General features: G+C 49.9%; 1 protein-coding gene and 1 long non-coding RNA gene across 2 annotated transcripts in view; both read right to left on the bottom strand.

The window, feature by feature from the left end:
• Nucleotides 1-1,801: 1,801 nt before the first annotated feature.
• c5 (complement component 5) overlaps nt 1,802-13,800 on the bottom strand; it is a 12,286-nt gene continuing 287 nt past the window's right edge. Inside the window, exons 2-41 of the mRNA XM_076025517.1 lie at nt 12,872-13,067; nt 12,602-12,755; nt 12,417-12,487; nt 12,227-12,324; nt 11,776-11,858; nt 11,602-11,692; nt 11,391-11,499; nt 10,975-11,107; nt 10,780-10,895; nt 10,512-10,700; nt 10,182-10,385; nt 9,884-10,096; nt 9,474-9,623; nt 9,257-9,383; nt 9,107-9,172; nt 8,804-8,995; nt 8,550-8,634; nt 8,388-8,470; nt 8,141-8,280; nt 7,827-8,060; nt 7,658-7,718; nt 7,492-7,581; nt 7,004-7,216; nt 6,850-6,925; nt 6,599-6,767; nt 6,376-6,474; nt 6,102-6,279; nt 5,879-6,003; nt 4,970-5,290; nt 4,423-4,485; nt 4,259-4,343; nt 3,848-3,887; nt 3,672-3,774; nt 3,515-3,589; nt 3,320-3,425; nt 2,987-3,070; nt 2,586-2,675; nt 2,302-2,394; nt 2,076-2,214; nt 1,802-1,983 (exon numbers count right to left, since the gene is read on the bottom strand). Coding sequence (XP_075881632.1) covers nt 1,842-1,983; nt 2,076-2,214; nt 2,302-2,394; nt 2,586-2,675; nt 2,987-3,070; nt 3,320-3,425; nt 3,515-3,589; nt 3,672-3,774; nt 3,848-3,887; nt 4,259-4,343; nt 4,423-4,485; nt 4,970-5,290; nt 5,879-6,003; nt 6,102-6,279; nt 6,376-6,474; nt 6,599-6,767; nt 6,850-6,925; nt 7,004-7,216; nt 7,492-7,581; nt 7,658-7,718; nt 7,827-8,060; nt 8,141-8,280; nt 8,388-8,470; nt 8,550-8,634; nt 8,804-8,995; nt 9,107-9,172; nt 9,257-9,383; nt 9,474-9,623; nt 9,884-10,096; nt 10,182-10,385; nt 10,512-10,700; nt 10,780-10,895; nt 10,975-11,107; nt 11,391-11,499; nt 11,602-11,692; nt 11,776-11,858; nt 12,227-12,324; nt 12,417-12,487; nt 12,602-12,755; nt 12,872-13,067 — 5,086 coding nt within the window. The 3' untranslated portion in view covers nt 1,802-1,841. The remainder of the gene's footprint in view (nt 1,984-2,075; nt 2,215-2,301; nt 2,395-2,585; nt 2,676-2,986; nt 3,071-3,319; nt 3,426-3,514; nt 3,590-3,671; nt 3,775-3,847; nt 3,888-4,258; nt 4,344-4,422; nt 4,486-4,969; nt 5,291-5,878; nt 6,004-6,101; nt 6,280-6,375; nt 6,475-6,598; nt 6,768-6,849; nt 6,926-7,003; nt 7,217-7,491; nt 7,582-7,657; nt 7,719-7,826; nt 8,061-8,140; nt 8,281-8,387; nt 8,471-8,549; nt 8,635-8,803; nt 8,996-9,106; nt 9,173-9,256; nt 9,384-9,473; nt 9,624-9,883; nt 10,097-10,181; nt 10,386-10,511; nt 10,701-10,779; nt 10,896-10,974; nt 11,108-11,390; nt 11,500-11,601; nt 11,693-11,775; nt 11,859-12,226; nt 12,325-12,416; nt 12,488-12,601; nt 12,756-12,871; nt 13,068-13,800) is intronic.
• LOC142887716 (uncharacterized) lies at nt 4,526-4,875 on the bottom strand. The gene is made up of 3 exons (XR_012926581.1): nt 4,770-4,875; nt 4,658-4,719; nt 4,526-4,540 (listed from the first exon to the last, which is right to left on the bottom strand). It is a non-coding gene; the product is annotated as an uncharacterized LOC142887716 (long non-coding RNA).

The raw sequence follows: 13,800 nt of genomic DNA, 5'->3' as shown, positions 1-13,800 counted from the left end.
AAATGATGACAGGACCCGGAAAAATACCAATGACTAAAAAAAAAAAAAAAAACAAAAAACATCAACAGGTGTTCTAGACAGACGCAGGCTCGAAGTGAACAAAAACTACAGAAAATAATATATATATATATATATATATATATATATATATATATATATATATATATATATATATATATATATATATACATATATATATATATATATATATATATATATATGACAGCTAGCTATTCCTTTCCACCAATACTTACTGGAATATTTACCGGAACGTCTACATAACAACGACAGATTATTGAGGCGACACCTACTGGCCGAGTGGAAACAATGTTGTCCAGATCGCATTAAATAAAACAACCAAGTAGAATTAACAAAACGAATGATGTTTAGAAATAATACTAATAATAACAAAAATAATAAAAAATAATAATGTGAAGAAATTGTCACACACTTACAATGGTTGAAAGCTTCGGGGTAACAGAAATCTCCGCTACACCAAAAATAGAAAAATAAAAAATAAAAAGTCGAACCACGACAAAATCGTCCCTCGGTAAATGTGGGACGCAGCGCCTTGCTGCTGGAGCGACTGCTCGGTGTCCGAACTACCTGCTGCTGCTCTGCTCAAGGGTAACAGACAGCCGCAGGTGGCTGACTGGCTCCGGCGTGCTTTGTGTTGTCGTCATGGACACAGCAGTTGGCGCAAAGAGAGCCAGAACTGGCGCTAACTTTAAATGTATAAAAAAAAAAATTAAAAAAAAATAAAAGGGTGTTTGGCTAAGCAGCCCTGTGAGAGACCGGCGGGCGGAGATTAGTGTCGTTTCCCGGGCGGCTTAGTTGATCCCCGGCCGGCCTTCACTGGAGCCCCACCCCCCGCGTCGCTCGAGTCGAACATCCGTAGAAAACCCATTTCCGAAGCTTCGACACAGGCATTTAATTTTATTTTTGACCGCGCGTCGATTCATGACCGTCGCGAGGACGCAGAGCACACGCTCAAATCATTGCGTGCCCTCACAGGCCGCGCTCGAGCCGCAGGTGGATGCTGCCTTCAGGGTCTGCCCGGACAAAGCCGTAATCAGTTTGCACCGCGGTACAGTATAGAAGCACTGCACTGAACGTTGACGTTCATTATCTCACAGTCTTGAGATATTATCTTCAAGTAGAATAATAAGAATAATACGTTATATAACACACACACACACACACACACACACACACACACACACACACACACACATATTATTATTATTATTATTATTATTATTATTATTACAGTTATAGCTACAATAAGTTATTATTTTCCAGCAAGTGTCTTACCATTTGGATTCAATGACTCAATGTGATGGACACAGCTGGTCAGTATTTATCTAATCTGATATAATCTCAGTTATTTTGTGCATGTAATAGTCAAATGAAATGATATATAGTTTTGAATAGAAGGTCGTTATCTTGAGTTGCTTTGCAACATTTTCAGATACTAGTCGCCTTATCACTTAACAACAGACAGTCATTTCATAAAGTGTCTGTCGTTAAACAACCTGATTATTTTTTATGTCAGGATCTTTATAATGTTGTGATCGCTGGAGAAACGAAGGTAAGCAAGTTTTCTTTGGTGGTACAGATCAGTTCACACAGACACGACCCAGTCAATTAAAATTCCCTTTATTGCCTGCTGTTGAAAAAATTTGGAAACGGAAGAAAGGACAGAAACGTTGACCAGGCTGCTAACACAAAGTAACAATCGATCAGTTCATCGCGAGCTTCCCTTCCTCATCTGCTTCCTGGCGACTCCTCACGAACTCCTGCTCAGAGCTTCAGTCTGGACCTGAAGCCCCGCCGAGGCTCTACGAGGAACCACCGCAGCCCGACAGCTGCAGGTCCAGGGCGTACTCGTCCAGGTCGGCCAAATAATTGTGACATTCACGTGTGCTGCACTCTGTGGGCCACAGCTCCACCAGCGCGTCTGAGTCCAGAGGGAGGCGATACCTGCAGGAGCAGAGCAACACGGCGGGTAAAAGCAGGAGAAAGCAGGAAGCTGCAAGAGGTTCAGGAGGAAGCGGAGGAGGACGGAGACGGACCTGAAGCTCCTGTTGACGATGACCTCCGTCCCGCTCACTCCCATCACCAGGTACAGCGCGTTGCTCTGCACGCTGACGGTGCCACAGGTGGCTTTTTTCAGCAGTTCCACTCGTGTGCCCGCCCTCACTGCCGCAAAGCCTGGAGAGAGAGAGAGAGAAGGTAGGAGGAACTTGGAGTCAGTGCCTGCAGTGCTGCTTCATGGCGCCATCTTTTTGTTTCTTTCACCTGTGTCTGCGTTCTTCAGCACCTCCACTATGGTGGCAACGTAGGTCATAAAGTCTCCTTCTGCGGCCGAGGAGACGACGTTCACCTTGTAGGCTTCAGAGAGAGCAGAGGGTTGGAAGCGTTACTCTGCGGGATCTCCTCAGAAATGCATTCGAGGCTCATCGCCCAGTAAAACAATTGCTTCGTGTATTCACGTCTTTGATTGGCCGGTTACACATCCAGTGGTTTACATCACAACATCCCACAGTACCAAATCTTCTTGTCGACGGTGATTTTGCGCTCACCATATTTTATCTGTGGCTGGCAGGTCTCTGCCCTCCGCCTTTGTATCGTCAGAGACGCATCGATGGTTCCTCTGTAGGCAGCGCACGCAGCTATACAACAACAACAACAACAACAACAAATGTTTTCAGCAAACAGTCGTTCTTCTTCTTCTTTATCTAATTTGAATTCCAGACGGGCTCAAGCCACTTCAAACGGGAGCCACAAAGAAGCGTGAAGTTCTCTCCTTTGCCTCCTCATGATCGGAATGCTGCAGTGGGCACGAAAGGCCACTAGTTTGCAGTGCATTAAACTGCTGGCAGAGTAGAAAAAGATACGAGAGGACACCAAAAGCAAACGTGTACGACTGATTGACAAAGGAAAAGTGATGGAGAAAAAGGATACAAATGAACAGTCATCGTACCTGCCATGCACTGGCACTTGTTGCCCACACAGACGCGCTGTAGCTTCTGATCCTCGTAGGAGAAAGGCTTGGTGCACATGCTGCCTACAAGGAACATCCACAGCACGAAGAAGAATCAGACACTTCTTTTCAGTCTTGTTCAAATTTCTTTTGTCTTTGTGTGCTTTGTTTGAATGAGGGCTAGCTGGTTAGGCTAGGCGAGGCGAGGCTAATTCCGGGCTAACTAGGTTAGAACACAGTGAAACATTTTACTTCAGTGTAAAAGCCAAACACTGACGTATTCAAAAAGTACAGTTCCCATCATCCCTTGCAGGTCGACGGCACCGCTCTCACCTTTGTCCTGCGGCTCGTAGACGCTGAGCTGGGCCTCGGTGATTCCGCTCACAATGAACTTGGTTTTGATCCGGAAGCCGACGCAGAGGAAGATGTCAGAGGGGACCTGTGCCGTTTAGCACCATAGGAAGTTAGGGAAAGAGCCGCAGGATCACAACAACACTGCAACAAAAGTTTCAGGTTGTGGCGACTAACAGCGTCCATCTGGATGACCACAGTGTTTCCGTCACGCTCAAAGTGGGAGATGGTCGGCTCGTCCGCGTCCCTGAACTGCAAGGCAACAAACAGATTTGCGGTTGTCGCCATTGTACCATGCCGTGTCACTGTGCCACCGCTGATGTCATCAGCCCACCTGCATTAGGTCCTCTAGGTACGGCTCCACCGCCGTGGGCAGCTCGATCTTCATCACCGTCAGACCGGACTCCAGCATCACCTCGTTGGGAGGCGGTTTGTACCTGTTGGAGTGGCGCATTCATCAAGCGTCGTGCGAGTCTGCTGAATGTGGCACATTTATTTTCCAGATCTTACTTTGCGCAGGCGGTCAAGTGAGGCGATCGCATGCTGGGATCTGAGGAGGAAAGAAGCCGGGAAAACTTTAAACTGCTGACAAAGTTCACCCCCCCAAAAAAACAACAAAGGTTCCAAAACATTTCATTTCTAAACAAAGAATGAAAAGAAAAGAAAAAGTTGTAAAAAGGAATTCAAAAAATGTTGCACTGACAGAACTGGAGTGAGAGACAGACAGGTTGACAGACAGGAAGTGAGAAAATGTGACGTCATACGGTTGATCTGTAGACAGGCAGCGGCTAAAATTGATGTTGTCAATATCACTGCATTGTCACCCACTCTCCAGCAGGGGGTGCGATCGACAGGTGCCTGCATTATGTATGTCTGTATGACTGTGACGATGAAGAAGTGTGACTTGTTTTCAGCACTGACCGCTGTTTTCCTGAGTCACCTCCACCGTCACATCAAAGTGGCACGACTCCGAGTCGCTCTGGGTCTCGTAGTACACAGTCCTCAGCTGCACACACAGCCAGGTCCAAGGTCAGAGAGACAGAGAGCATTCTGGGAAAATGTTGGACGCCTGTGTAGGTGATTACCTTCACGATGGACACGCCCGTCCCGTAACCTGTCGACACGGTCACCTGATGATTCTTGGTCACCTGGGACGAAATGGACACACTGAGAAAGAGAGACAGCAGAAAGCAGGGAGTCTGCCTGTCTCACTGCCCTCTACCATTCTCACTGCCTGTCTCACCTTTAACACCTGTCTCACTGCCCTCTACCATTCTCACTGCCTGTCTCACCTTTAACACCTGTCTCACTGCCCTCTACCATTCTCACTGCCTGTCTCACTGCCCTCTACCATTCTCAATGTCTGTCTCACCATCCTCCACCTGTCTCACAATCCTCCACCATTCTCATTGCCTGTCTCACCATCCTCCACCTGTCTCACCATCCTCCACCTGTCTCACCTTCCTCCACCTGTCTCACCATCATCCACCTGTCTCACTGCCTGGCTAACTTCCCACCACCTGCCGCACCACCCTCCAACTGTGAGTGTCCTGTTGTAGTTGGCCTGTCTCACTGCCCTGTTTTGCATTTCTGACTGCTGCCAGTTTGTCCCACTGCCGGTCTCACCCTTACCTTCATTGACACCACAGGGAGGGTCTTGTTTAGGTGGACACGTCCCAGAATGCCTTTCCTCGCGTAGTCGAGGTTGATCCACTGGTCCAGGACAGCGCGAGGGATGATTTTGCCGTACTCGGCGGTTGCCTCCAGAGTCAAGACGGTGTCCTGAGAGACAGACAGGTTGGAAGTCAGAGTCACTTCCATCATCCCATCTTTCTTTCTTCCTTGTGTGTGTGTGTGCGTGTATCTGTTTGCCTGCACTGAGTAGAAACCCTCTCCGTAGTGCTGGTCCTGGGTCAGCCAGGTCATGATGGGTTTGGTGTAGTGGAGCCTCCCCTGTGTCACACATCAAACCAAGATGATCGGCCATCAGTGTGACGTAAACGCCAGATACAAACCAGGCACGAAAATGGAAAATGGAGGAATGTAGTCCACAGTTCCATTTGAAACCGGTTGATTCCTTATTTGGATGTGTGGGTGGTACCGGAGGTGAGCAGTGATTGGAGGAGTTTTTGACCCAACAGCCGTCCACCTCCTGTTAAGCCGACTATAGTTGGCTATTAAGCTTTAGCTGCGTCTACAACTTCATAGCTTTTTTTCCTCGAAATCAGACCAAATCAGGCAAAATGAACATTAGAGCCAATATGCCATTATTATTTATTAACTGTATGTTAGACCAACAACATATTTTTTAACCTGTGTGCATCAATAGGAATTCAGGTCCCCTTTGACAGGCATATTGACCACCAGTCATTCTTCAGTCTTTTTGCTGCCAACTTTGGCGTGTCCTGCTGGCCAAATGATAGAATGCGAAAAAAGGTTTTGGGCCCTTTTGAAACGCGCCCATCTTCGCAGACAATCAGTAGCCTTCACCCACATCCAATTTTGCGTTTCTATTGCGGTGCTAACATAAAGTCACGTCACCTTGAGCAGCGCGGCTAGCATGACGTACGCGGTTGTCTCCACCGTCATGCCACTGGACTGGTCAGGTTTCACCCATTCGCCCGCCACGCTGGCCTCCTGCCAGTACCTGAGCATGACAGGTAGGCCTGTCCACACACACGCACGGGAAGCAGATCAGTCTGAACGTATCTGTAGATAGGTAAGTGTGTGTGTGTGTTTGTGTGCAAGCATGGGTGTGTGTTACCAATCTCTCGAGATGTTTTCTCCAGAGAAGAGATCAGTGACTGCTGCGAGGCCGTCATGCTGTGGCTGTTGTGAAGAGTCAGGGCGTAGTTGGCCACCGCTCGCACGTACACCGTCTTCAGTGCGTCGGTGTGCTCCGTGATGTAGTTCGCCGCCGAGTTCATGCTAACATCGTGGGACTGGGCGGAGAGCAGAAAGGAGAAGAGGAGTAATTAGAAATGAGCGACGGTTATAGCAGGATAAGGAGGTGAAAGGAGGAGGAGGCGTGTCCTCACTCGCAGCTGCAGGATGGGGTCGTCGATCGTGCTCGCCTTGCGCAGCGCGATCAACACGAAGGAGGTCAAATACACCTTGTACTCCAAGCCGTCTCCCGCCTGCAGCCAATCAGAGAGCACTGCCGTAAGGACACTGACGGGAGTCTCGGAAAATGTGTTAAAAAAGGGAGATCGTAGGAAAAGCGGAGGGAGCATGAGGAGCGGGAGGAGCGGCGCCGCTGACCACTAATTTGTTGGGTCTGTAGGACGACGGGTCGACAAAGGATCCGTCCGCCTGCTGTGCCCTGCTCATCAACCAGGCCACAGAGTCCGACAGAGTCTGGTGGTCCACGAAGACCGGCTTCGAGATCGGGTCGGCCATGGCGAGGGCCTTCACCACCAGGGCCGTCAACCTGGGTGGGAGTGGCCGCAGGGTTGGGATTCTGCTTCACACATTTACAGTCATGTGTTTGTATGGTGTGTGTTTGTTCAGACCAGGTGCAAGGCCCTCGTTTTATCCACATGCTGTAGCTGGAGTCGCCGTTTCTGAACGAGCTGAGGCCGATCAGACCTACACACAAACAGACACACACACACACACTCAGACATCTTGTGCCACCACCCTCAGAGTGTCTTCAGAGTTCCTCACCGTCTTGGATCTTCTGTCTCAGATTAGCTGCATTCTCCTGGACTTTGTGCCCCAGGATGCTCCAGCTGCCAGTGGCTTCCAGGTAGTTGTACACCTGGACTTGGGTGAGGATCGCGCCAACCTCTGCTCCCGCCGAACCAAGCGGCAGGTTGATGAGTTGCCGGATGCCGTCAGGTTTGAGCACTGCTGCTACGTAATCGCCGATGATCTCACCTGCCACCAAACAACAGAGCACAGATGCAGTGACACTGAGACCACAAGGGGAAGACAAAAACCGCACTAAAGAGGTTTTGCAATGTTTCTTTTCCGTCGTCTCTCATTAACAACGTCCGTTTTAGGACCTTTTTGTTTGCTGTTATTTCATGCGATAACTGATGTGGTCTCTTGGATTTGGATCCTTTGGTGACTCTGCTCTTCTGGGCATCTATCCAAAAGGAGACTGGTGGTACACAGGGATACGGTTTGGAACCACACTCTGTCCGACTCACCGCTGATGCTAAGCTCCCGCTCCACAGGTGTGCCAGGAATGATGTTGGGCGGCAGCCTGTTCCTCAGGTTCACTTCCAACTTCTCTAATCCTGGTGCAAAGAAGAAGGGTGAGCTGCTGCTGGAGAACCGAAGGAACATTTTGGCGCTGCACTCTGGTCGGTGTACCATAGTTCCCCTGCGGGTCGAGACGTCCTCCAGCGAACACTTCCTTCCTGGCACCTTCAGGCTGAAACCCAACCAATGGAGAAGATGATGGATTGGTGTTCAAAAGAAGTGAGGTCTGATGCTGGAGGTTTGGTCCTGCACCCACCACTACCACCATCCATCAACGTACCACGACTCGTAGCTTCTTGATCACAATGTCTCCGTGTCCCTTCCGCGTCTCTACTTTGAAAGTCAGCGTGTGCTCGCCAGGCTCCAGCGCCAGCACGATGAATTGCACCTCGGAAACTTCGCCTGCAAACAGCGATTCCATGTTGCATTCGGTGGAGCGAAGCCCCTCTCCACTCGCATCAGGCTGCGAGTTCAGCAAGCAGATCTCTGGACCGACTGTCAGTGTCACGCAGTACTGGCGGGGGAGACAGAGGACAGGGGGACGACTATGATGCTGCACTCATATTTGCGGGAAATTCGGCCTCCTGTCGGTACCTTGATGTTGTACTCCAGCCGGTTATACACAGAGCCCCTCAGCTGCAGCTGTTCCCCTCTGACCACCTGGTAAGGCAGCGGGACATCAAGGCTGAGCGGCAGACTGACAGACACCTCAACCGGATCCGCAACGCAAATACCTGAGGCAGGAAAGGCACAGATACATTTTCTAGATCTTAATTTCATTCTCCAAGAATGTCAACCTGTGCTTTTAATTTGAAAAAAAAAAAATCTATAAAAAAAATACCGCTCTGGAGCATTCCGACCGCCTGGATCTGCCATGTGGTGAGTGAGTCTTTCAAGGCTTTGGTGATTGATGTCTGACCCGACCTTTTGGCAAAAATATTCACAACCCAAGTTATCGCAGTTCCTACATCAGCGCAAAAATGACAGGTTTGATTTGTGTCACCTGACAGAGTGCACATGCCACATCCAGCTCTCTGGAAAGGCACTTCGAACCAAGATGGGAATCTGGTTGAAGTCTGCTCCAAGCTCTACACACACACACAGACACACACACATTTTGAAGTTCTACATGAACTTGGTTTGGAAAGAAAAATTCCAACAAACTCTGAGGGGAAAACCAACATGCCTGCAAGGTGAGTCTAAGCCCTACAGGTCACAGGCAATAACTGCCACTAACGAATGTTTACCGTGACTGACCGTGGCGTCCCAGGATGAGGTTCTGGTCCCGGCCCAGGTGCTCCAGCATGTGCTCGCAGCAGGCTCGGAACACCTGTCTACAGCGTTGGTGCTTGCGGTAGGTCTGCTCGGCGAACTTCTGGCAGGTGACACTCTTGGGGATATACCTCATACCGGTCAGGCAGCAGGCCCTCAGCGGGCCATATGTAAGAGCTGCAAGAACACACAAGGACAGACAGGACATGACACAACACGGCACAGCACGCTGGGACGGTAAGTGATGGAGATGTCAGCAAGTGTAAACAGGAAATCAATGTATTCTACCTTTCTCCTGCTTCTGAGCCTCAGTCAGTGCTCGCTTTGGACGCACCACCGCCGTGCATGGTTCAGCTGCGGGCACACAAACATGGGGTTAACAGAAAAGCATTCCAGCGTGCGGTCGGGTGGCTGACCTGTTGATTGTCCGTGACGTACTGCCGGACGATGCTTGCGCATTGGCGTTGGTCATGAAGGTGAGGCCTGCCAGACGGAAGACATCAGCGTTGTTCCTGCCACCACCGCCACCGCAGCCCAGGTCGCTGTCCTCGATGCGGCGCAAGACCTGTGTGCAGAAACAGTTGGCGCCACATCGCTGCTCTGTACCTCCTTTATTGGTAAGTTACTTGCTTTATTTGGCTGCCGGCTGTGTTACCTTGTTGAGTGGGTTCCTGTAGTTGGGTCGCACAGTGAAGATGGCGGAGTCAGCAGCCGCCAGGGCCACCAGACCATCTTCGTTAGTCTGAATGTCCAGCTGGAGTTCGTCCTGTGGTTTATGGCTTCTGCCGCTATACGACAGATCAGTCTGAAACACACACACACAAATATATCATTTCAGTGTGTTTCCTCTTTCTCTCCAGAGGGACCACAGGTATTTATGACCTCAGGTCCAATCCCATTCCATTTGACTGCTTTAAGTGCAGCTAATTGAAATGGGATTGGAGCTCCATCAGTTGGATTTGCAAGTCCTCAGACCTCAACCGTAGCCAGTCATCATTCCGCGGATGATGACTGAGTGGATGCTCGGGCTCCTGCACTATGTAACCTCCCATGTTGAAGTCGTACCTGGAGCCCATTAACACACTTGGCCCTGACATCCAGCCAGACAGCGTCGGCCACCAGCTCTGACGTGGCCTCGCTGTAGGTGACGTAGTAGACCAGGAGTCGGATGGACGGCGCCATTGCCGGCGTGACCCTGAAGTTCAGAGTCTGCAAATTGTCACGGCCCGAGAGGAACTTCTGAGTCCCGAAGTGCACCACCTTCCCCTTGGACAGCACCTGAGGGGAAGAGCCAGGTCAGCCAGGCCGCCGTGGAAACGGGATGGGTGGGAACAGCGAGGACGGTAAGGCGCTGTTCTCTCACCATGTAGCTGAGCGCTGAGATGGGCACATAGGAGGGCATGGCTAAGTACACCTTGATGTTGGCATACGATCCCACCTGCAGGGCACGGTTGGGCTGCGGCGGGTCGATGTAGATGTAGCGCTGGTTGGGAGATTCGTAGGCCACCGCCGTCAGGGTCAGCTCAGCCTGGCTGGATGGCAGGAGGTCGGGGTCGGCCGTCACAAACTGCAGACAGGAAGACCAAATGTAACAAAATTACTGTAGCACAATCAGAGGTACAGATAAGGTTTGTAACGACAGCAAAAACAACAAACAAAGATGGAAGCAAGGTCCATAGGTCCAAACTCTTACCTTCAGCACCACCTTGGTCACTTCAGCTGGCGTGTTGCAGATGAAGACAGCGATGCCGTTGGAGTTGCTGGTGGCATGGTTAGGGCTCTCAAAGTCTTGGCCGTCCATGCCCTGCTTGAACGACTGCTGCTCCGCCAGAACAACTGGGACCTGGCTCACCGGCTTGTCCAGGTGGTCCTTAACCAGCACCTGCAGGGGGAGGGTCAGTTCGTCAGTCTGTCGTTAGACCTCCTCATGCCGACCGGCTCATTGGCAACACACTCCACACCTGGATGTTGTAGGGGAGTCCGGGCTTGATGAACGGGGACGTGGACACCAGGCTTAGCGTATAGGGTGAGTTGACAAACTTCACAGAGGCAAACTCTGCCTCCTGGCTGATTCCACCTGGGTATAGCGGAGGAGATTTCCGACGTTAAACTCAGCCTTTTCTCAAACGGGGCTGCAGGCGGAGCCTGAGTTGTACCTGTGTCCTCCTTCACCAGCACGGCGATGTACAGGTACTTGTTAACCAGACTGCCCAGGTCCTGTGGCCCGTCGTGCCTGGACAGGACCTGCTGCATGTTCAGGACCACGTTCAGCTCACCCTCGTCGGACAGCTGCGACAGTCGGGACACATTTAGCGGCAGAAGTCATGTGACTTTAATGACTTGCTACATGGAAGTCCTCGTTATTTGATAACCCTTCCTGGCTGTCGGACCATTTGGCCTTTCAGCTGATCTTGTTTGCAGCAGCTCAAAGCTTCTTATTGGTCAGAGCTAACCCCCCTCTGCATAGCACCACCTGTTTCCTCCGGCTTGGTTAACACTGGCACTAGAGGGTTGCATTCACACCAGTGCTGTGCTCTGTTTTCACATCGTTCCTCATTATGTGATGGCTTACCCTTTCCCAGGTGATGGAACTGGGAATGATCACGGGCGGATTCTTCCCGCTAATGTAGCCGTATCGCAGGATGACTGTGGCTCTCGCCACTGGCGCGCCATTATTGTAGCTAAGACAAAAAGAAGTGAAATAAACGTTTTCTTGTGAACAGTTCAGCTGTACAGGCATCTAATCAAGTGTGGCCAATGACAATTTGGGCGTGTCCGTTCACCTGGCTGACACTTTGAAGAGAGACCGGTTGAATTGTCCTGAGCTGATGTAGTTTGTTTGTGGCTGCACATGAATGGAAAAGCTGGGAAGAACTGAAAGGGAGGAAGTCTTCACTGATATTAGCAATGGACTTTAAACACAGACAAGGTCATTGAAACCACTGATTTGGTATTACCATATTCCTTGACTTCAAAATCGGTTTTTGCTTTTGTGGTGAAGTCGTCAGCGTAGGAAGCTTCAATGGTCCAAAGTCCCAGCCTGGAATCACACACAGCCCAGAGGGCAGTCAGCCTGACACACAAACACACACTACATTACAGTCAAATTGGTATCACACACAATCTGGAATCATGTTAAAAGAAAAAATGTTACACAAACTCTGGAAGTGTCTTGAGAACACTACACACTTCCTGTGGTCACAGTTTTCAAATACATCACAGGCTACCTGGAATGTCCAAAACACACGCACACCTTGGAATCATCTTCAAAACATCAAGACAATCATTAGAAACTGCAATGCACAACCCAGAAACACTGGGATCACCGCAATCTTTGGAATCTCTGGGACTGTACAAACACCCCAGACTGACCCTGACCCCACCACTACCCCCGGCTCAGGCTCCTACTTGGGCTTGGCGGGGATCCTGAAGGGGTTCCGCATTGTGGGGATGCCGTTGTCAACATCAACGATCTTGACAACATCCACCGTGGTGCGATCCGGGTCCTGAAGGAAGCAAGATCACGCAGAGAGGTGGGATAAGTGAGAAAATGGAGACACTGCCCCTGCTGGCTCACTGCGTGATTACAAGTTACAACCTTGAACGTCAGCAAGACGCTGCGTTTGGCAGGCCTCAGCTCCTGGTTCAGGGAGAATGCCCTCACATTGACTGCAGTGACACACACACACACACACACACACAGGGTTAGTGCTCGTTCTGCAGACCTTTCACCGTGACTGGCATGGTAAAATGCATTGTGGGAGGCTGAGGTTGTGTCCTTACCGCCCTGGTGTGGTGTGTACAGCGGCTTGTCTGTCTGTATGAACAGGAAACCGTTGTCGCGGCTGATGGGGACAGACACGTGGTGGTTGATCTCTTGTGATTGGACGTGAAGAAGCACCTGATTCAAACTCTTGTCCACCTTGCTGGGGAACAGCTGGAGAGCGAGAGAGAGAGAGAGAGAGGAAAAATCAAAAGGTAGAGAGGCAAGACGTTATAGTGGAAACCTCGGCAGGGTCACAGACTAGTTTTCCCAAGACCGCTGTGTCTGACCCGGAGTCTGGCAACCGCTTGATAGTTGTTTTGGGCGTCCAGGGTCACATCCGCTTGGTCCAGAACCACGTGTCCTGGAGCCAGCGAGGTTCTCAGGAACACGTAGACCCTCACTGGGTCGGTGAAGCCAAAGAGCTCCAGCAGCACCGTCTCCGTGGCGTCCAGATGCAGCGAGAGAGGAGCTGTGACCAGATACCTGAAAAGACATTCCGTCCAATGAGAGACCAGCAACAACACCTAACTTAGTACAGGTTCTGTCAGCATGCTCACACGCTAATGCTATATATAGTTGCATTTACTTGTAGTTGTCATATCATAGTTGCCAATGTCATGAAAGGCGCTGATTACTCTTGCTACTTTCTTAGCAACAGCCCCAGATGTGTGTTGGCTCCGTCCACTGACTGCCTTGTTTTTAAAAACTCTGTAGCATAATAAATCACCAGTGGATCGGTGCAAATCAGTGTTAATGTATTGAATTAACAGCTAAATACAGTAGGTCTTCTTGCTGAGACACTTAGTGCCAAAAGTAAACACAGTGGCTAAGTGCTTGATTTAGAAACAGTTGTTGTTTGCTTGCGGGCAGCATGTTTGTCTTTTTGATCTTACGTCACTGTGTTTGTTCACGATTTCCCGTCACAGAGGGTGAAACCTCCAACCCCCTCAAAAAAGAATCAAGTTTCAAAAATCAGTTCAAAGACTCCGAAAAAGAGTAGCGAGTGTCTTCGAGGAAGTCGACAGTCACGGATTGTGATACTTAAAAGAAAGTTGTTCCAGTCTGGGTATTTTCCTTAGTTGTGCACACCAATTGGAGTTAGTGGGTCACAAAAACTGGCAAAAGATGTTGTTTTTGCATCTATTTTTGTGATCCAGCAGTAAAGTTCCATCTAGTTCAATCAGACTGGAGAGCAGACACATGGCTGACACACACA

This window comes from Nelusetta ayraudi, unplaced genomic scaffold, assembly GCF_046127955.1.
Source record: "Nelusetta ayraudi isolate G7.1 ecotype Tasmania unplaced genomic scaffold, CSIRO-AGI_Nayr_v1 ptg000018l, whole genome shotgun sequence".
NCBI lineage: Eukaryota > Metazoa > Chordata > Actinopteri > Tetraodontiformes > Monacanthidae > Nelusetta > Nelusetta ayraudi.
This window is presented reverse-complemented; position numbering and strand designations above follow the sequence as displayed.